General features: G+C 38.0%; 1 protein-coding gene across 4 annotated transcripts; it reads left to right on the forward strand.

The window, feature by feature from the left end:
* The first annotated feature begins 506 nt into the window (after positions 1 to 506).
* LOC107023172 (ubiquitin-like domain-containing protein CIP73) lies at positions 507 to 20,910 on the forward strand. 4 transcript variants are annotated; one of them, XM_015223766.2, is made up of 16 exons: positions 508 to 676; positions 4,021 to 4,172; positions 4,513 to 4,630; positions 4,722 to 4,793; positions 5,111 to 5,229; positions 5,321 to 5,392; positions 10,298 to 10,441; positions 10,631 to 10,700; positions 10,808 to 10,983; positions 17,462 to 17,626; positions 17,751 to 17,822; positions 17,917 to 18,034; positions 18,127 to 18,537; positions 19,183 to 19,532; positions 19,694 to 19,774; positions 20,664 to 20,892. In XM_015223766.2, exons 2-16 carry the CDS (start codon positions 4,044 to 4,046, stop codon positions 20,670 to 20,672), a joined length of 2,106 nt encoding a protein of 701 aa, XP_015079252.1. In that variant the 5' UTR covers positions 508 to 676; positions 4,021 to 4,043; the 3' UTR covers positions 20,673 to 20,892. The 4 variants fall into 4 exon arrangements, with proteins under 4 accessions (XP_015079253.1, XP_015079252.1, XP_015079250.1 ...); XM_015223764.2 differs by having other exon boundaries at positions 509 to 676; positions 17,902 to 18,034; positions 20,664 to 20,910; XM_015223765.2 differs by having other exon boundaries at positions 509 to 676; positions 4,017 to 4,172; positions 17,902 to 18,034.
* Positions 20,911 to 22,374: the final 1,464 nt, after the last annotated feature.

The following is a 22,374-nucleotide window of genomic DNA, read 5'->3' on the forward strand; positions in this document are numbered from 1 at the left end:
AAGTAATATTTGAATGCAATTTAAAAAACTCAAGTGATCATTTAAGGAAATTATTTAATTATTAATAAATAAAATTTTAAAAAAGTAATTTGTGAGGCTTGTCTTATTCTTCATGTTTAATAGTCTAAGTCATGTCAAATCAAATAAAGTGAACTTCATTTTTAAGATTTTTTTTACTCATTTTTTTTTGGCGTAATATATAAGAATGATCTTTAATTTAGTTTAGTTAATATATACAAACTTTAATTTTGGGTGTGCACAAAGAGACACTTAAATTTGTATTAAATCGTATAAGTAGACACGCATATCGTATATGTTATGGAGAATGTCATATAGTACAAAAATATTTATTTATTTATTTAATATAAATTTAAGTGTGTACTTGTACGTAACCAAAATTGAAAGCCATAATTTACAAGTTAAAGGTGTTATGCGTTTTTTTGGTCCTATTCACAAATAAAAATATAGATGTTCTTAAAAAATAAAAGGACCATGAAAGAAAATAAACAGGTAAGCAAAGTATTATAGGCATGTAATGTAAGAAGGGATCTCATCTTTACCGTTGTTGCTTGGTTCAGACAGAAAAATAGCAAGAGAGAGACATCAGCTCTGCTTGTTGTCCGCTCGGCTGAGTAGATACTTGTTACGAAACGCTGTGGATCAAGTTTTCTATCTGGTTTTATCTGATTCTCTTTACTTTTCATCTTTCTTCTCTTATATATACATCATATACATCGTTAATCTCTAGGGTTCCTGATTCTTGTTTTTGATTGATCAAATCAGGAAATTGGTAAAAACTTTTCTACTTCATCTCATCAATTTTACAATTTTATCTGTTACATGCTATGTATAGGAGTTGATGTTGTACTGTTTATGTTTATGGTCTCACTCCTGTGGTAATTCATGGTCTATCTTTTAGCATAACCAACTTCATAGAGCAATTGTTTTTTTTTCTTTTTTCGTTAGAGAATGCTGTTCGTTTATGTTGCTTGATTTTTCTGTGATGGCCACTTGATTACAAGAACATCTTTGTTGATTTGACACTTTTTTATGTATTCAGCTTGTTATCCTCTTTGGTTATTACTGAATAAAAGCAAAATCACTTATCCTTAATTGCAAACTAGTTTGGTTGGCTAGATGAAATGTTTCTATGCCTGAGCTCTAAGTTTTTCAGTGGATTGGTTAACTAGAATAATCCTTAATGAGTTCATGGATAGTTAACAAAAAGAATCAAGGCTACTATAAATTTTAGCATCTGTGGCTAAAGTTGATGGCTTTATGGACAGTTCTCCCAATTCCCTCCTTGTTCCCTCTGTATTATTCATAGCCCCTTTATTTTCACCTGTACCCTTCCAGACACCTCTTTGTTCCACACCTATTTAAGCATCTTCAGCTTTTTGCTAGCCTGAATGACAGTTTTTCCACCATATCGTAGTTGTTCCAACATCCAACCATTTTTTTCATGAAGTCTGTCTCTCCTAACCACATATTCTCTAATCTAAAGGGAGTTCTTCTCTTTCACCACCTAACAAAATGGATGAATGATCCTATGTCAACCTCATAAGGATAGTTTGTATAACTTTTGGAGCAAACTCCACCAGGCAGAAAATCCAGAACGACTCGCTATCTAAAAGATGAACCCTATGACCTAACTCAAGTGAAAGCAGCACTTGTCAATGGAAGATTAATAAGAATAAAGTTATCAATGCTCCGAGAACTCCTTTATTTCCCTAGGAACCACCCTATGCCTCACTCTCTCTTTCAGCAATTTGATGGTGTTAAAACCCCCACCTTGTACCCATGAGATGTTCCACTGTCCCAAAACTGTCCCCATTTCTCCCCAAAAAGCCACCTTAGACCCCTCCCAAACATGACCATTAACTCCACCAAATTCCATTCTGTCCCATTCCCAATATTTTAGATGTCGCTGCTACCATGTAATCTCTTTTCTCCACTTCCATAGCTTAATCTTCCTTTTATCCCTAAGTGACAATATCCCCCCTGCGTTTCCCCGAGCCTCTAACTGGTCATATTTCACCTACACTCTGATCCCTATCTTGATGATGACCCTTTTGTTTGGTCATTCATCACCTCAGATTCCAGCTAGCAATTTTATTATCTATCCAATAACTTCTTTGAAACCCCCTCCCCCCCCCTCCCTTTTCCTTTCCTTATTCTACCCCTAACACTTCCCATATTCCTATTCCTTCTCCCATACATCACTACGTTGCCCTCCCCTTCTTGTTTGCCCTCCTTAGCTTGCCTTTTCCCACCCAAAAAGTCTACATTTTCACCCGTAATTTGTCCACTTGACATATAATCTTCTTATATTTAAATTAAAGCATATGAGAACGCATATAAACTCATATCATATGTGTATTTTAGATACACACAATTCATAAATACTAGCAATTTTTGTGACTTAAATGTATATACCTGTGTATATGTATACACTCGTCTCCTTGTTTACATAGTCACCCCCTTCCTTATAGTAGACATTTGGCTTTTCTTAAACATGCTTTTCTAAGGTCAATCTCTAAACATACCTTGTATCCATAAAAGCTACTGATGTAAAATAGCTTTTGCCCGCACCAAGGATTGCTAAAATTCTCAATCTATCCAAATTAATGAACCTTGGGGTTAATTTACGTCCATTGGACTCATCTTAGAAATCTAGGCTTTGGTCAAAGCCGAATATGGGTCAATGGGGTCAAAACCCGGAACAAATTATATTAGCACATCACCCGTAAGCTAGGGAATTTAAACCTATAGTCAAAATCCTATCTTGACTTACTTTACTTGGTCTAATCTCAATTTACGTGATTCAACGAGTTAGGGTTAATTCCAACTTGAAACACTAGAAAATGCATGTTTTAATCTTAAAAATTCAAAGGAAAACATGTATATAATCCTAAGCTACTATTATAAACCTTACCTCAAAGACTGGGTGGTTACTTTTCAGAACGAGTGAAATCCTGTAGCTTAGGACCCTTAAAACATGGAAAATTAGACTTAGTTTTGGCAAATTCTGGTGCGTTTACATCACCGCTATCACTGCATGCCTTCCACAATCGCGCTGAACAAAGGGGGTGGCTAGGACCTAGGCATTGGCTTACGCAATCACTGAGGATGGGACATGATCACGCTGCAGTGATTGGCCACTTAGCCTATCGGGATCTTCATGCACGATTACGCAATACTGAGGGATATCATTCTTTGCAATTGTGCAGTGTGGCCGTGATCGTGGTGCACAAGTTGACAACAATATACTGAATCTGCAGTTTTTGTTCCAATGGTCCGAAAACCTCACCCAAGCTCCTTGGGTCTCAAACCGAACCACCCCATGAAGTCCCAAATGGTAAAAACAACTTGTAGAAAGTCTCGAAACATTAGTTTAGGGGTAAAGACTCAAAATAAGGGGTTTGACTGTATCATAATAGAGGCAAACGATATTTATAGTGATACAAATTAATTTGAGATTAAGACTATAATGTTGTGGTTCCACTTACATCGAGATTGGGTAGGGGCAAGTCTGAGGTTTTTGGAACCTGCAGTTTTAAAACCCTTAATTTTCCTTAAAAGAGAAGTTACTACCAGTATTGGAATGGAATTGGCTTGAACTGGGAGAATATGTAAAGGATCTATATTGAATATGTAACTTAGCTTGGGATCAAAGCTTAGTTGATTGATTTAGTTGACAACTTTTTCCAGTTTCTCCGCCAAGATAGTAAAAGATAAGGTGGGATGCAATGAAAGAGGACTGTTTTTTCTCCTATTTTTCTTTCAATACCTATTTTAACAAACCAAAAAATGGAAGAGACAATTTCTTTGTTTGCCCTTCCCTCTTCTAGTTTACTACCAAACAGGGTTATACATGCCTGGAGATGTATTGAATAATGGATAATTGTTGGATACTCTTATTTCTTCTGCAATGTAACTGCCTCGTATAGTTTTTCTGTTTTTTTACTGCAGACTTTTCACCTTATTCACACATTTGTTTGTAATTTGAATGTTAGTCAGGGGTCGAAAGAAACCTGGAGAAGATGGTTAGCAACGGTGCTGAAGATGTGCAGATTTGTGGAAGTGGTGAGGCTGAATGTCCTGAGACCACAGTTGAGATAAAGATAAAGATGTTGGACTCACAGACGTATACATTGCGAGTGGATAAATGTGTAAATATCTATTGCTTTTATTTTCAATTCTTTAAGAAAAAGAGCTGTGCTACCTATCAAACAGGGGGAACAATATAAACATCAAGGCCAATCGGTTTATTTGTAATTTGTTTATATAGTTCTTCAAACAGTAGAATTTCAATTAATCGTTGCTCCATATACACCGATTTTCTGTATCTGTGAGAGTTGCCAATGTGCATTCTTGTTGGATATTGGAATACAATAACAAAGACCAATCATGCTCTTGAACTAAGAGTTTAAAAGTTGACTGTAGTATTATCTGTTTTACTTTAGAATTTTCTGACACTCATTCTAATACCTTTTGTCAATTCCAATACAGGTGCCAGTCCCTGCATTGAAGGAACAAATTGCGACAGTTACTGGTGTCTTGACAGAACAACAACGGCTCATATGCCGTGGAAAAGTGTTGAAGGATGACCAGCTGCTTTCCGCTTACCGTATCCTTTTGACTCTCATGTGTTTTAGGAACATAGCATGCACCTAATATATGATTTAGGAATTTGAGTTCCTTCACGGATTTGCAAATAGATGTGGAAGACGGTCACACTTTGCATCTGGTTGTGAGGCAACCTTCATCAGACAGTACCCCTGATCCCCAAGGTTTGTATTATTTGGACAAACTATTGAATTCCATTTGAAAATAGACACGAAGAACTATAGCTTCAGAGGGTCGTATGAACTTCCGTTGTGTTAGTCTTCATTCTTGTTGTCTTGATTTATCTTATAATCTTTCAACTTTGGGAAGCTTGGGAAACTTGATTATAAATGGATGTAATCGAAGTCGGACAGTACCGGAAAATGTACAGAAGACAATACCATGATAAATGCTTTATATGGGTTCTGTCATGTCTTGAAACTTTATATGGATTCTGTCATGTCGCGAGTTCCTTATAACCATTAAGTTTGAAATTTTGCAGCAACTGCTTCTGCATCAAATGCTGGGTACAGTCAAGGAAACAGAGTGAGTCCTGATATGGTAGTTGGAACCTACAGCTCATCTGATCATGGAGATGGAATTTTCCCTGATTTGAATCGTGTAGGCATTATCATTCTTTCTTCCTTTTCATGATGTATTTGCAGTCAGAATTCAGGAGACGGGACTAATTTTTTCTGTTTCATATTTTAAGATTGTAACAGCTGTGCTTGGATCTTTTGGAATTGCAAGCGCTGGCGGTGGGAATGAGGGGATTGATCTCCATGTAAGTATCAAAGGTTTCACTCATTATCCTATGCTGTAGTTTGTCCATTTCCCTTTTCTATGGATGATTGTAATATGTGGTTTTAAAATTATCCCATGGACAAAATCTCTCAGCCTAGGACTTTCTTTTGTCTTCTCAGGCCAAGCTTTCACCTTCTGTGCTAGCTTTCACCCTTATTTCTTTCACCTTTTCAGAATTAAGAACCAAAAATTTTACATGGGGGAAGAAAGGATTTACCTTCACTCTAGATTTAAATCGTATGACATCTTTAAGTTCAGTTCTAGGTCAGAAACATGGTTTGAATGGACTTAGCGTAGCAGGTATTTATGAGGAAAATAACTTTAAGCCTTCAAGTTATGAGATGGCTAGTCCAAGTACTTATTGAAGCTTCAAAGGAGCAAATAATGACAGTTGGGAGATGGAAAACAAAACATCACTTTGCTGAATTCTTTTGCACTCTTAAATACAATGAGCATGGTAGGTATGCCAGTTTTATCGCAGTACAAGGGGGCAGCAGGTCAGTTATTATAACTCCTGAGACTACATTAAATGATGTATGGATAGAAACAGCTCAGTAAGTTACAAAGTTCATTGGAGTCTCAGAAAGGGGTGAGAAAACAGCAGTATTAGACAACATCAGATCAAATCTTCTTTTGTTGAAGCCAACAGAAGCAATAAATGGCAGACAGAAGCAATAAAAGGTTTGACACCACAGAATCACCCTCCTTGGAAGCTCTATAGTTTCAAAAGACAATGTGCTTGGCAGATGTATTGTGGCGAAACTTTTGGACATGAGCAAGAAAGCCAACTCTGACTGACATATGGAGATGGGTTTGCAGCATGTGGAAGCCTTCTCATGGAATCAACATATATGTTATGAATGATTCCCAGTTTCTGATTGAGCTTCCATCTAGGAAGGAAGCAGAGCATGCCATCAATGGTGATTGGAATTCGAAGAAATCCAAATTGCCACTAAAATAGTGGTCCCCCACTGCTGGATGCTGGCCGAATGAAGTGGCAAGAAGCTAGGTATGGATCCATATTTATGCTCTGCCTATGAACTTGTGGTTGTAATCACCTTCAAGCATATCGGAGAGATGTGTGGGGGTTGGATTGAAACAGAGGATGAAACAACTCTGAAGAATCATGCTTTGGGCTAAAATTAAAGTTAGGGGAGACAGAGAAGAAGTTCCAAGAGAGGTGGAAATGGGAAGTGACAGTTATATTTTCAAATTACTGTTTTGGCGTGACATTCTGACAACCGTATGAAAAAAATGATCAGATAAGAGGAGACGTTCAGTGTGACACCCCAGCTTAGGATAAGAAGTCCCACATCAGCAAAACATAGGAGAGATGTTGGGCATATAAGTAAGTAGGTCGTACATCCTAGTGATGCATTTTAAAAACATGCGGTCTAGGCGCAGAGCAGACAATAGAGAGTGGAAAACATAGAGAAAGACTTGGGTGCAGAGGTACAAGGTAATGATTAGGGCGAGATCAGTGTGGCGTTGGGAAAAGATGAATCTCCAATGGCGATTCTAAACACAAACCCAGAGGAGTAGAGTTGGGTAGTGGAAGTTGCGGAGCCACTTCAGATGCAACCCCAAACCACAGCCCTTGATAAAGAAATGTATGCAACTATTTGGGTTCATCAAAATTTGATCAAGTTGAGCAAATTGATTGGGGTGGACATTTCGGGACATGATGAGGCTGTAATGGAGAAGGAATTCAAGAAAATTAGATTCAAAGGTGTACAGGAGCTAAAAGACCTAGTATCTTTTGACGTGAAGTTTTAAGGACAGTGGTAACAAGAGCAGGGGAAAGAGTTCGACAACAAATGACTCATGAATTTCCAACTTGTCTCATGGAATTTAAGGGGTCTGAATGCGAGGGATAGAATAACATTAGTGAAGAGTTTGGTTATAGATTGGAACACAGATATCCTCTGCCTCCAAGAAACCAAATTGGAGGGGGATGTAAAGAGATGATTAAGCAAATACGGGGATATAGATGGGTGAGGTATGCATATCTGAAGGCTAATGGTTCAAGGGGGGAATTTAATTGTTGTGGGACAGTAGCATGTGGAAAGGGGAGGTTCTAGAAACTGGAGCTTATACTATTACTTGCAAATTTGAACTCTTCTTCAGGAGTACTCGTCATTTAACAGGTGTATATGCCCCTAATTGTGGCACTGAAAGTAGAATAGTGTAGGATGAAAGTAGTGCAGTTAGAGGTCTGATGGAAGGACTTGAGCTCTAATATAGTTAGATACCCCACAGAAAAGAGTAATTGCAAGAGAAGATCCAAAAATATTGTGTAATTTTTTGACACTTGAGAAGATATCAAGCTGATTGATCTTAACTTGGAAGGGAGGAAATCTACACATGGTTTAAAGGGGATAACTACCTCACAACATCTAGGATTGACAAAACTCTTATTTTAGAGGAATGGGCTGACAAATTCAGCAACATAGAACCAATTCTAACGCAAAGACTGGTTTTAGATCACAATGTGGAACATGGGCACATAATAAATCTACTTCAAAGTAGAAAAAGTAGTGGCTGGCTTTGCAATATGGAACACGGGCACATAACAAATCTACTTCAAAGTAGAAAAAGTGGTGGCTGGCTTTGCAATGTGGAACATGGGCACATAATAAATCGACTCCAAAGTAGAAAAAGTAGTGGCTGGGAACTGTAGTATTTATGGATAGAAGCAGGTACTGATGGAGTACTTTTAGCTCTCAGGGAAGCCAGACTTCATCCTCATTAATAAACTCAAAGTTCTCAAATCAAAGCTTAAGGAGTGGAGTAAAAGTTATTAAGGACATCTCAGCTCTCAGAGAAGGAATCTACTTGGGCAATTATCTGAACGAGAGGCCATCCTGGATCACAGACCATTCAATGAGGAGGAGAATGTGAGGAAAGCTGCACTGTTTATGACTTTATGTAGTGTGAGGAGTTTGTCAAAATTGAAGAAATTTTATGAAGTCAAAGGTCCAGGATGCAATGGCTAAAAGAAGGTGATAAGAACACCAAGTTCTTCCACAAATGCTCATAAGAGATACAATAATATAGACCAGCTGATGATTCAAGGAGAGATTATTTAAGATCCATCAAGAATTAGAGAGGAGATCATTGACTTCTGTAATAGAAGTTATATATAGAAACAGAGCGCTGGAGACCTGTTTACAATTTTGCCTACTGCCCCGCTATTTCAGAGCAAGAAAATGAGACTTAGCAATCTACCTTTGAACTTTGAAGAACAAGAGGTTTTGTGGTGTACTAGACACAAAGCCCTAGGATCTTATGGATCACTGTGGATTTCATCCTCACTTGTTGGGAGATAATGAAACAAGACATTATAGATGCATTCAGGAATTTTCATGAACATGAGGTATTTGAAAAGAGTTTAATAGCTCTAATCCCAAAAAGGAAAGGAGTTCAGCAATTGAGAGACTTCAGGCATATTAGTTTGATAGGGAGTATCTATAAGCTATCTCCAAAGGTACTGCCTGAGAGATTAACAAAGGTGATGGCAAAACTGGTAGATTCTCAACAAATGACTTTTATCAAAGGGAGACAAATATGGATGCTGTGTTAATGTCTAAAGAAGTTGTTGATTCAAGACTCAAACAGAAAAAACATGAAATATTATGCAAGCTTGATATAGAAAAGGCATATGATCATGTTAACTGGGGTTCTTACTGGAGATTATAAGGGCTTTGGAGGAACATGAATCAATTGGATCAGGCAATGCATTTCCACAATATGCTTTTTAGTTTTGATGAATGGCTCTCCTCTTGTTTTTTCGAAGCTCAAAGATGGCTAAGACAAGGTGTTCATTTTGGCAATGGAAGTTTTTAACAACATAGTGAAAAAATCTGCTAAGCACATCGACTGGATTAATGGTTTTGAAATGGATAGGAGGGAAAACATTAGCATGAAGATCACACTTACAATATGCCAGTGACACTCTAATTTTCTGTGATGCAAATGTGGGTGAACTGAAGTATCTGAGGGTGATTTTGGTTCAATTGCCGTGTATACTGTCTGCACATCAAATTGGAGGAAGAGCTCACTGTATCCAATTAATGAAGTCAATGATATGGAGTTCCTAGCCTCAACAAGGGGAGAAGTAGGGTCCTTCCATCTGTATATCTTGGTATGCTTTAAGAGCTAAATCCAAATCCAAGGAAATATGGAATGGTGTCATTGAGAAGTTTGAGAAGAAACTATCCAGTTGGAAGTCCCAATACTTGTCACTAGGTGGAAGGGGTCGTTTGGTTTGAATACCAGTTATGTTGCGAAGTCCCAATAATCTTATGTGTTGTTCCATTATGGTCGTGTTGCATGGTTTGGCCATAATCTATGTCGATCTTCTAATGCATCGACCAACAGGTGTGAAATTCTGGGGAGTGTTAAAAAGGGACTAGATAGACTTAAATCATCTCTGGGGAAAGATAGGACACAGTGAAAAGATTTATATAGGCGATACCAAATATCTTGGGAATTTATTTTTAGTCATGTTTATACATTTACTTTAGGTCCTATGCTTTCTAAGGGTCTTCTTTCCCTATTTTATAGTCCTATTCATTCTATAAGACTTATCTCCTTATTGTATATTCTTATGCCAATAAATATAGAGAACTTCAAGTACTGATCATTTTTCTTTTATTGAAATGTTGGCCCGAAATGAATTTAATTGTTAGTGAGGATCTATATAGCCAATCCAACTGATTTGGAACTGAGGCAAGTAGTTTTTCTATTATGGTCGTTATGTAGGGACTAAGTACCCTGGTCTTAATGAACACACATCCCATATGTGGGGTTGGGAGGAGTTTCAGTCTTGGCCGTGGGATAATCGTTTGTGACTTTGTAATCATGCATGTTGTATTCTTTGCAGGGTTTTGGTCCGGCAAGTCTAGGAAATATTAGAGATTCTGGTAGATCACAGACTGAGCAAGCTGATACAAGGGATCAATCCAACGTCACTAATAGTGCTTCTGCACGTCCGACGGATGTCCCACCAGAAGCTCTGCAAGCACCGGTAAATTTTGCATCAATTTGTTCGACTTCAAATTCTCCTTCATGTTGTTGGGGCACACTCTTCATTCAACATGTAGTCAACATGTTGACCGTCTCATGCATCATTTCAGATGGCAGAGCATTGTTCATATGTTTTTGTACTTCATCTCCTCTGATTTCCACGTTAATATCTTTGTTCTTTTTCATGCAGGTTATTCCTGATTCTCTTACAACTTTGACCCAGTACTTGAGCCATTTAACTGCAGAGTTCAGAGCCAATGGTAAAAGTCCCTTCCTCTTCTTTTACATACACTCGCCTCCTACAGGAGGGGTGGGGTGGGTGGGTGGGTAAGATCTGTTCTTATTAACTGAAATTTGGTGTTGGCAGCTAGAGGACAAAGTGAGACTACACAATCTGCTGGTGTACATGTAGCAGATAGAACAGCTTTGGAGGCTACCGCTCATTCAATCGGAGAGAGGGGGTTCCCGACACCTGCATCCTTGGCGGAAGTGATTATTTTGACGAGACAATTATTCATGGAACAAGTGGTAGAGTGTTTGTCGGTATGTGCTTGTACTTTTAGTAGTTTTATTTAAAACTGCTAATATCTGGTAAGAGTATGTTTTTCCACTCCCAGACTTTGGTCAGAGGCAAGATTGCAATGCCTGATGTGTGGTTGGGCGTATCACGGGCTCGAACCCTATTGCGGAATATTTCTTGGTTATATATATATTTTTGAAAACGGTAGTGTTGTATTCCTCAGCATTAAGGACATGCTGGTGACCTCCAAAAATTCGTACATAGAGGGGCTAGGAAGGCTAATTACAAAAAACTTAACAAGTATGGACAGGACTCCAATGGTGTACCAATGAGGTCACTAGAGGACTGTTTGATGGGCCTTGGGTAGTATGTGGGAATTTCAACATAGTCAGATTTCCTTTAGAAAAGAGAAACTGCTCTAGATTGACAAGAGCAATGAATGATCTGTCTAATTTCATTGAGGATATGAGCCTACAAGATCCTCATTTGATAGGGGCAATTACACATGGAGGAAAGGGGATAGAATGATGTTGTTGCCAGGCTTGATAGGTTCTTATTTTCTAAAGAATGGAATGAGGAATTCAAGAACATCAAGCAGACAACCTTACACAAGGTAACCTCTGATCACACCCCCATAATGCTCCAAAGTGGGAACTGGGAACCTAGAAATCTTATTTCAAATTCGAAAATTGGTGGTCGCAAATAGAAGGTGTTCTGGATAGAGTTATGCTGTGGTGAAACTCTACAGTCTGTGAAGGGAGGCCAGATTTTATCTTGACATTCTAGTTGAAAGCTTTAAAAGATGAATTGAAGGAATGGAGTAAAACTTCCCATGGGAATTTAGCAATCTGGAAACAAAGCATCCTTGATCAACTGACAGAATTAGAGGAGATTCAGGATCAAAGAGCACTAAGAGAAGATGAGACATACTCAAAGGAAGAACTCCTTGTAGATTTGAAAACATAGCTAAATTTGAGGAAATAGCTTTGAGGCAAAGATCAAGGGTTAACTGGCTGAAACAGGGTGACAACAACTCCATGTTTTTGCCATAGATCAGCAAATGCTCATAGAATATATAACAATATTGATGAACTAATGGTAGATGTGGAAGCAACCAAAAATCCAGAAGCTATAAAGAAGGAGATTGTGGATTATACACTGAGACTGAGACATGGAGACCATCTGGTGGATGCAGGGTAGACCACATAGTTCCTTTTGAAGACAACCAAATGTTACAAAAGGAATTTGAGGAACAGGAGATATAGGAATGTGGAACTTTGTGCCAAAGACAGAGATCCTGGCCCGTATGGATACACCATGGCTTTTTATGTTCATTATTGGGAAGTAAGAAGGGGGGAGTAATTAGTACAATCAGGAATTTTCATAAAAGATGTGTTTTTGAGAAAAGCTTCAACTCTACCTATGTAGCTTTGATTCCTAAAGAGATGGATGCTAAAGAGTTCACGCATTTCAAACCTATCAGTTGATCGGTAGTGTCTACACAAATTGGTGGACACCCAACAATTGGCTTTCATTGAAGGAAGGAAAATAATGGATGCCATCCTAATGGCAAATGAACTAGTGGACTATAGAGTCTGTGAGAAATATTGGAGAAAATATTATTGAATTGTGTATCTAAATTGTTACATGAAGACCCTATTTATAGACACTACATTGGAAACCTTTTCCAACTAGAATTCCTATTCTTATTCCTATTCTAATTCCTATTCTAATTCCTATTCTAATTCCTATTCTAATACTCCCCCTCAAGCTAGTGCATACAAATCATATGCACCTAGCTTGTTACAAATGTAATTAATACGAGGACATGTGAGAGACTTGGTGAACATATCTGCAAGCTGATCATTTGACTTCACAAATTTTGTAACAATATCTCTTGAGAGTATCTTTTCTCTGACAAAGTGACAGTCAATCTCAATGTGCTTAGTCCTTTCATGGAACACTGGATTTGATGCGATATAAAGAACCGCTTAATTATCACACACAAGTTCCATCTGATCAATTTTGCCAAATTTTAGTTCTCCCAGTAACTGTTTGAGCCAAACTAACTCACAAGTTGCTGTCGCCATTGCTCGATATTCTGATTCCGCACTAGATCGAGCAACCACATTTTGTTTCTTACTCTTCCACGACACTAAATTACCTCCAACTAAAACACAATTTTCGGATGTCTAACGTCTGTCAGAGGGTGATCCTGCCCAATCAGCGTCTGTATATCCAATGATATGCTCATGACCTTGATCCTCAAAGAGTAGTCCTTTGCCGGGGGCTGACTTTATATATCGAAGAATATGAACAAGTGCTTCCCAATGACTATCACAAGGGGAAGTCATAAACTGACTTACAACACTCACGGGAAAAGAGATGTATGGTCTAGTCATTCTGAGATAATTCAACTTTCCAACAAGTCGTCTATACCTTTCAGGATTACTAAGTGGCTCCCCCTGTCCAGGAAGAAGTTTAACATTCGGATCCATCGGAGTGTCAATAGGTCTACATCCCATCATTCTTGTCTCCTCAAGAATGTCTAAGGCATACTTGCGTTGAGAGATAACAATGCATGATCTAGACTGAGCAACCGCAATACCTAGAAAATACTTCAATCTGCCAAGGTCTTTAGTCTGAAAATGATTAAAAAGATGTTGCTTTAAATCGGTGATACCATCTTCATCATTACCGGTGATAACAATATCATCAACATAAACAACCAAATAGATACATTGACCTGGTGTAGAATGTCGATAAAACACAGAGTGATCAGCTCCACTATGAGTCATGCCAAACTCCCGAATTAGTGTAATGAACTTCCCAAACCAAGCTCGAGGAGACTATTTCAGACCATAGAGTGACCTACGTAATCGACATACAAGGCTACTAGACTCCCCTTGAGCAACAAAACCAGGTGGTTGCTCCATATAGACTTCTTCCTCAAGATCACTATGCAGAAAAGCATTCTTTTTGTCCAACTGATAAAGAGGCCAATGACGAACGGCAACCATAGATAGAAAAAGACGAGCAGATGCTATTTTAACCACAGGAGCGAAAGTGTCACTATATTCTAGCCCAAATATCTGAGTATACCCTTTGGCGACAAGGTAAGCCTTAAGTCGATCAACCTGACCATCTGGACCAATTTTGACTGCATAAACCCAACGACAACCAACATTAGATTTACCTGTAGGAAGGGAGACAAGCTCCCAAGTACCACTCTTATGTAAAGCAGACATCTCATCGACCATAGCCTGCCTCCATCCAGAATGAGAAAGTGCTTCACTTGTAGTCTTAGGAATGGAAACAGAGGACAAAGACGACACAAAGGCATAATGGGTTGATGATAGACGATGATAACTTAAGAAGGTATAATGCGGGTTAGTATTTCGAGTAGATCATATACCTTTTTGAAGTGCAAGCGGTGGGCTAGGTAAAGGCAAGTTCGCAGTAGGAGCAGGATCTGGCGCATGACATGAATCATCTGGGACTAGGGTTGGACGTGGACGGCAATGATTAGTTAGTAGTGGTGGCACTACAACTGGAGATGTAGACGTAATTGTAGATCCCTCAAAGGTTGGCACATGTAAAACTTGAGGTATGGGTAAGACCATAGAGACATCAGTATGATCAGAAGATGTATAGTAAGGCTGAGACTCAAAATATGTAACATCAGCGGACATAACGTATCGATGAAGATCATGTGAATAACAACGATACCCTTTTTTGAACTCTAGAGTAACCAAGAAAGACACATTTGAGGGCACGAGGAGCTAATTTATCTTTCCCTGGGGCTAAATTATGAACAAAGCATGTGCTCCCAGAGACACGAGGGGAATAGGATAGAGATGTGACTGAGGAAACAGTATGGAATGTGGAACGTGATTTTGAATAGACGAAGAGGGCATTCTGTTATTTAAATAACAAGCTGAAAGGACTGCATCGCCCCAAAAACGCAGCGGAACATGGGATTCGATGAGGAGAGTGCGAGCAGCCTCTATGAGATGCCTATTCTTTCTTTCTGCGACACCATTTTGTTGAGGAGTGTATGGACAAGATGTTTGGTGAAATGATTCCGTGGTGAGACATAAATTGCTGAAATTGGGATGATAAGTATTCTAAGGCATTATCACTACGGAAAGTACGGATAGAAACACCAAACTGATTTTGTATTTGAGCAAAGAAACTTTTGAAAATAGAAAATAACTCAGAACGATCTTTCATTAAAAAAAACCCAAGTACATCTTGAATAATCATCAATGAAACTAACAAAATAACGAAATCCTAAGGTGGAACTGACTCTACTAGGACCCCAAATATCAGAATGAACTAATGAAAAAATAGACTCTAAATGACCCTCAGTATTACGAGAAAACGTAGCACAAATGTGTTTTCCAAGTTGACACGACTCACAATCTAATGTAGATAAACTAGACAAACTAGGCACCATCTTTTGCAGTTTGGATAGACTCGGATGTCCCAGACGTTTGTGAATTAGATCTGGGGAATCTGTAACGGAGCATGCTGTCAAGGAATTTGAAGAGGTAAGATAGTAAAGGCCTTGTGATTCATATCCTGTTCCAATCATCTGTCCCGTACTGCGGTCCTGTATGAGAAAAAAATCATCGAAAAAAGTTATGCTACAATGTAGGGATTTCGTCAAACGACTAACAGATGCTACAATGTAGGACTCAATGCCTACATAATGATGTCCCTTTTACCTATCCCTGATGGGGTCATTGAGAGATTGGATGCTCTAAGAAGAAATTTTCTCTGGGAAGGAAATAGGGAAACCATGGAATTCCACTTGGTAAAGTGGGATGCACTGCTTGGGAGTGAACAAAAAGGGGGTATGGGGCTGAGGACTTAAAAACACAGAATCAATGCCTTGTAATGAAGTGGCTCTGGAGACTTGCATCTAGTGAACTGGCTCTCTGGAAAGAAGAAGTAATCCAGTTGAAATATGAAATGACAGATCATTGGACCACCAAAATGGCCACTGACACTTGTGGAATCAGCCTTTGGAGGTCCATCAGGAATCTGTGGCCAAAGCTAAGAGAGAATTGTAGTATAAGAACAAAAATAGCTGGAATGTTTCTTTCTGGGAAGACAACTGACTTGAACAAGCTTCCCTTAAGGATACCTCTAATGGCATATACATCCTAAACCAACAACAAAGGGCCATTGTGGCTTAAGTTTTGTCAGAACAAGGATGGAAGTTGAGCTTTACAAGACCTTTTAATGACTGGGAGATTTTGAGGTTAGTTGAGTTCTACAACAAGTTGGAGCAATTCAAAGCAACTTCAAATGACCTCGATAGATTGGAGTTGCAGGGCCACAGTCAAGGTAGATTCAGTGTGAAAGGCGCCTACAAAAAGCTTAATGCTTATGATAATCAGATTAATGACTGGCCTTGGAAGCTTATATGGAAAGTTAAAATTCCTTGTAAAGTTTCCTGTTTTACTCGGCTTTGGCTAAACAAGCTGTGTTAACTCAAGAAATCTCATGAAGAGGGGGATCCATCTTAGCCCTAGGTGCCTCTTTATGAAGAAAAGGTTGAGACAGTAACTCATCTATTTATACGCGGCAGGATTACCTTTTAACTGTGGGAAATCTTCCTTAATATGAAGGGTCTGAGCTGGGTGATGCCAAGGAAAATAGCTCAGACCCTGAAGATCTGGAGCAGCTATGGTAACATTTCTGACCACGAGGATAGGTGGAAAATTACACCAGCGTGTATCTGGTAGTGTGCTTGGACACAAAGAAACCTCAGGTGCCACCAGAACAAGATCTAGAAACAGTTATAGACGTCTTAAGCTCTTTGTAGTTTTTTGTTAAAGGGTTGAAGATCTTCTGGATACTCTACCTGAATTGTAATTAGGAAACCTGATTTTCTGGTTATTACTTTCTCAAAAAAAAATGGTTAACTTATATATAAACATAAATATTTTTTGACGACTAAACATAAATATTTAAAAGCTTTGGTATTGAAATATAATTTTATAGATGTTCCTTCAAATTAAACCAATAATTTGTTCGTATTTTAAGCTTTATTTTTCTTAAACTTAAATTGTTCGTACTTTAAGCCTTATTTTTCTTTCAAAAGATGCGTGTTAAGAAATAACATTTTTTACTTTTTCTTAATTTAATGAACTTTTTTATGGAATCAACATGTATATAACTTTTTCGTGTTGAACTTAACTATTTTATCCTAAATTATATAAAATAATGATCATCTCATATTTTGCAAAATATTTTATTATTAACAAAAGTGAAAAATGTACATTTGAGGAAACTGGTGGAAAAATATCGGGAAAAGAAAAGGTACTTGCTTATGGTGTTCATTGAGCTTGAAAAGACTTACGGCAAAGTCCCGAGGGAAGTCCTCTAGAGATGCCTAGAGGTTAGAGATGTACTGGTAGCTTACATTAGGGGGTTGTACTGTTGCGCCAATCGATTTTTGTGTGTCTCATTTTCTGAACTTTGGTGCAGCAATTTTCGACATTGCTAGAGAATCAAGCAAATGTCACAAATCCAGGGGAGAGAATGAGAATTCAATCATATGCTTTGAGAACAGGCGGTCTTTTCCGAAACATAGGTGCTATGCTACTTGAGCTTGGTCGGACGGCAATGACATTGCGAATGGGCGAAACACCAGTATGTTTTCTCTTTCAAGAGTGTGGTATCACCCTTTCTGTGGTTATTTCCCAGATTTGTTGTTTTCTCTTCTCATCCTGCTATAAGAAGGTAAAAAGTATTGACAAGGGAAAAACAACCGTAGGATGATGCTGTTGTGAATGCTGGACCCGCTGTTTTTGTGTCCACTGCTGGCCCCAATCCTATAATGGTTCAGGTTATTTTCTTGTCAGATATATACTTTATTATGCAGCCGATTGTGTGGATGCTTGATATCTGTTCCTTTGATTGTATAGCCATTACCTTTTCAGCCAAATACAAGCTTTGGGGCTGTTCCTGTTGGAACTGTACAAAATAATACTGGATTTTCTGGGGGATCTGTTAGTTCTGGCTTTATTCCAAGGAATATTGACATTAGAATACGAACAGGTTACTTTTTCTTGTTTGTGTTTATTATGCTGTTGCTAGGTACAAAGACTGCATGTTTATCTTCTCTTTTACTCACTCACTTGTATCATTAGGTTCATTTATGGCTTCAAATCCGAATCGAAGAGAGCCTGCTGGTGGTCCACAGCAACCAGGGCAAGCTGGTCAAGCAGCTTCTATTGGTGGAAGTTCTGATCAACAGAACACTGGAGGCTCTAGAAGCTCTTCTGCCAGGGAGTCAGCAGTGCGGGTAGTTCCTATTAGGACTGTAGTTACTGCAGTTCCACCTTCCATTGGGCGTTCAACTTCTGATTCAGTTCGAAATCCCATGGGAATATTCTATCCAGTTTTAGCTAGAGTGCAACATGTCAGTTCTGGGAATTCTAACAGTTCAGGAGCTTCTCAAGAATCTGATCAAAATAATTTACATGGTATTGACACTCGAGACCCAGCTAATCCTGATTATGCTGGGCAACAACAAAATGCTGGACTTCCTAGTGTTGAAGGTAACCAGTTTTTTATGTATTATTACTTTCTGTTGGTTTATGTATAAAGCGCTTGCAATTTTTTTTCTCTGAACATGGTGCTAAATCTTATGAGGTAGAAGATGGTTGCACTTTGACAAGTTTTGTGGACTTTCTGTACTTCACACTTGACAGTGTGACATATCCAACATCCGTTATCATAAAGTTGCGGTATATATTACTGGTCACGAATTCAACCTTTTTTCATAACTTCCGTAGGTCACTGGCATGTATTGTTCAATAGATTTCCTTTCTTGTCTATTGTATCAATCTTCCATCTTAGAAGGAAACATTTTTCATGATGGATATTTCCAGGTTTTGTATGAACTAAATATAACTGAGGCTTTGACATGTCAGTTGCATCAATATTCTTCGTATGCTACATATCAAAAAAAAAATAATTCTTTGTATGCTCCAGTTTGATAAAACGGAGTTAAAAGTATTTATGGTCAAATCTGGTAGAGTTTTTGTTTATTTCTGAGTTCCAAGAGAGGAACATGTGATATTGCAATGTGGTTATATGACTGTGATTTACTTGGTCTGACATTGCTTTTGATTTTCCGTTTTGAGTATATAAGCTTATGCAAAAACTATCTCTACGTATTTGATATGTCACAATGGTTTCAGGTAACTTTAGCTCATTCAGTGAAGCATCAAATGGTGACGAGTTTTCTGCTCAGTACCAAAGTAGTGTTGACCAACTTCTGAGGTCATTATTCTCTGGTGAATCTATTCATCCTGAGAATGTTAATGATCGTGGTGTAAGTATGAATTCCTCTAGTGGAGATGGTGTGGAAGCTGAAAACAATAGCAATTCTCAGGGGACAGAAGCAGCAAGAGATGACGGGGTTTTTCTATCAAATATTCTACGTCATATCATGCCAATTATTTCTGAAACCAATGGAACATCATCAGCTAATTTACCTAGTGAGCGATCAAATATGGCTGAAGATGGAAGCGATGGTCGTCAAACACAGGTATATTTATATGCTTGACATCTTATTTTCTTATATGAAGCCAAATTTGAAATCAAGGTTGATTTGAAAAGAGACTTAATAGTTTGCAACACCTATCACTTGTAGAATTGAAAGCTTTGCACAATAGACTATATATTCCAGCATCATTTGCTTTTCTGCAGGCGCAAGAAAACACAGAGAATGCAAGTTCTTCGCATGAGCGTCGCGATCCTCCACTGCCACCAAGCTCAAAGCGTCAAAAGGTAATTGCTCCTTCATCCTAACCAGAAAAGAGGAAAGAGAAGGCCCTGAATGCATTCAAAGTAAAATGGAAAAAAAAAAAAAAGAAGAAACAAATAGATGGATGGAGGAGTAGTTTAGGGAGAAAGCAAGAAAAGAATAATATTGTCATTGTTCTGAACTGAATTAGGATTGTTTGTTGTAATCACCATTGTATGATAAACTAGATTATCATCTTGTTGACTGCTATCATAGCACCTGAAATAGGAAATTCTGGTATTCCAAAGAGTTGGGCTTACAATCAGTCAAGTCGATTGTGGAAGATTGATCTTAGTGATACATAACACATAAATCTTCCTTGCACGTTAAGTTCTCACTGGATTGTCTTCGGTGATTTAAAAACAAATTTAATTACTTCTCCTTCAATTGTTGAATTATAGTGAACACCTGATAAAAACGGACATGTGGTTGGACCTGAAATGGTTCCATTAGAGTAATCCATTGTAAAGTAGGGTCCTCCAAGGCATGTAAGAGCTCTCTTCAACCTACTCATGGCTAGATCGATCAGTTTAGAGTCAAATAGGAAGAACTAGAAGATTCCTATGCCTAATGTGTTAAGCCGTTGTTCCCATTTCCTCGTTGACCCATCATGCAAAAGGTAAGGTATTAGAGTGAGCCAATAGTCTTGTTAGGATAACCAGAGGGGATAATGTCAGTTCGACCTTACTGCCATTGTGTTCTTATTGGATCAGTTATCCTATGAACTTGTTGAACGTTCCAGCTTACAGTAGGAGCACAACATCTTTGGGTTTGGTGGACTTTAATGAAATACTGATCTGAATTTGGTTCTGTTTTTACTCTGATTTATATGTCAACCAGTCTTGAATATAATATATCTGCTTTATGGTGCAGGGGGAGTGATTTTGTGGTTTGAGTCAGAGAATGTAATGCGGCTTTGTGGTGCAGCGGAACTGCTTTGAGGTTTTGTTGGTGATATTTAGCTTTGCAAAACAAATTGAAACGTTATTTCGTCAGCTGCAGAATATAGAATGAATATTTACTCCTTTGATGATTGTAAATTGAGAAACGCAACTATGTATTGAGCTATGACGAAATAAATTAGAAGCAAGTATAGGACGATTCTCCTCCTTTGCCTACACACTCACTCATGACTGGAAATGGAAAAATTAGATCTTAGTTAAGTCAAAAAAAAAATGAAAATAACTAAATTTGGATTAACTTTACTAGATGGAAAAATTACAAGTTGGATCAACAATGTTTCTCTCATATGTTGATAGGGTTTACTCAGATCATAAACAAACATTATGATCACAAGTATTTAAGCTGGTTGTGGGGATGAGCTAACAAAGCATGACCTACTTGCTTGTGGCATATAGGTAGATTTTCAGAATTTTAAATTTGTGTTTTGAATATAAATATTATTATCAATTTGTCATGTCAATAGATTCAAGAGCACCTAGATCTAACTTTTTTGATTTTATAGAAGAATTGACATACTAGCGATGGAAGAGAATATTAAGTGACTCGAGTCTTGAATTTTTTTTGTGATCGTATGGACTCTTACAAAAAGTTGAATAATAACTAAAACACAAATCCTAACACATACTATGATGGTGGGTAGGCTAACACTTAAGAAAATTAAAATGCAACTCCACAGTCCACAAAAATATCAAATAAAATAAGTAACTAGATTTACCCAAGTATAATTATAATTCTTGATTTAACTAAACAGATCTTTGAATAATGTGTATAAGCTAGGATCGAAAATAAGCAGGTGTATACGCGGAAGCTAGCAAAGCAAACCTCGAAAGATCACGAGTAAGAAGACAACGAGAAATATACCAAAAGACACAAAGATTTGACATGGTTCGGTCAATGGATCTAAGCCCACAAAGGAGATGAGCAATCCACTATAAATATGAGAGTACAAAATACAGAGTGAAACAACCTCAACCAATTCACTCGGAATACATGGGAGGTTCACACAAGTGATAAATGTATCAAGCTTGTGACCCATAAATTCTCTCCCTAACCAAAACTCTCAAAACCTTTAAGACTACATTTTGAATGTTGATTAAGTTAGAACGAACATTCCTCTATTTATAGAGTTCTAAACCTTTTCCTACCAGAAAAAGAATTAGTCAATCCAAAACCTTTTCCTAAAAGGAAAACCTATTTATGGTAAGATATCAGGGCAAATAAAACCCAACAAATCTCCCCCTTGGCCTGAATTTCTGACAAAATAAATTTGTCCACCTTCTTCACTTAATCTTCAACAACTTGCTTCTCCTCTCCATAATCTCCTTTGCGAAATTTATGTCTCAACACAGAGAACCTCTGTGAAACAATTTCTCCAACAAAATCTTCATTACTGTCAAAATGGTTGCAGCTAGAACTACACCCGCCAAGATGAACACATCTTTCTAACCTGGTTCAATCATCGATTATCGAACCACTAAACCTGACTCCATCATTGAATCTGGCACTGATACCACTTGTTAGGACCGTAAATAAGCAGGTGTATACGCGGAAGCTAGCAAAGCAAACCTCGAAAGACCACGAGTAAGAAGACAATGAGAAATATACCAAAAGACACAAAGAT

Source organism: Solanum pennellii, chromosome 6 (genome assembly GCF_001406875.1).
Source record: "Solanum pennellii chromosome 6, SPENNV200".
Classification (NCBI taxonomy): domain Eukaryota; kingdom Viridiplantae; phylum Streptophyta; class Magnoliopsida; order Solanales; family Solanaceae; genus Solanum; species Solanum pennellii.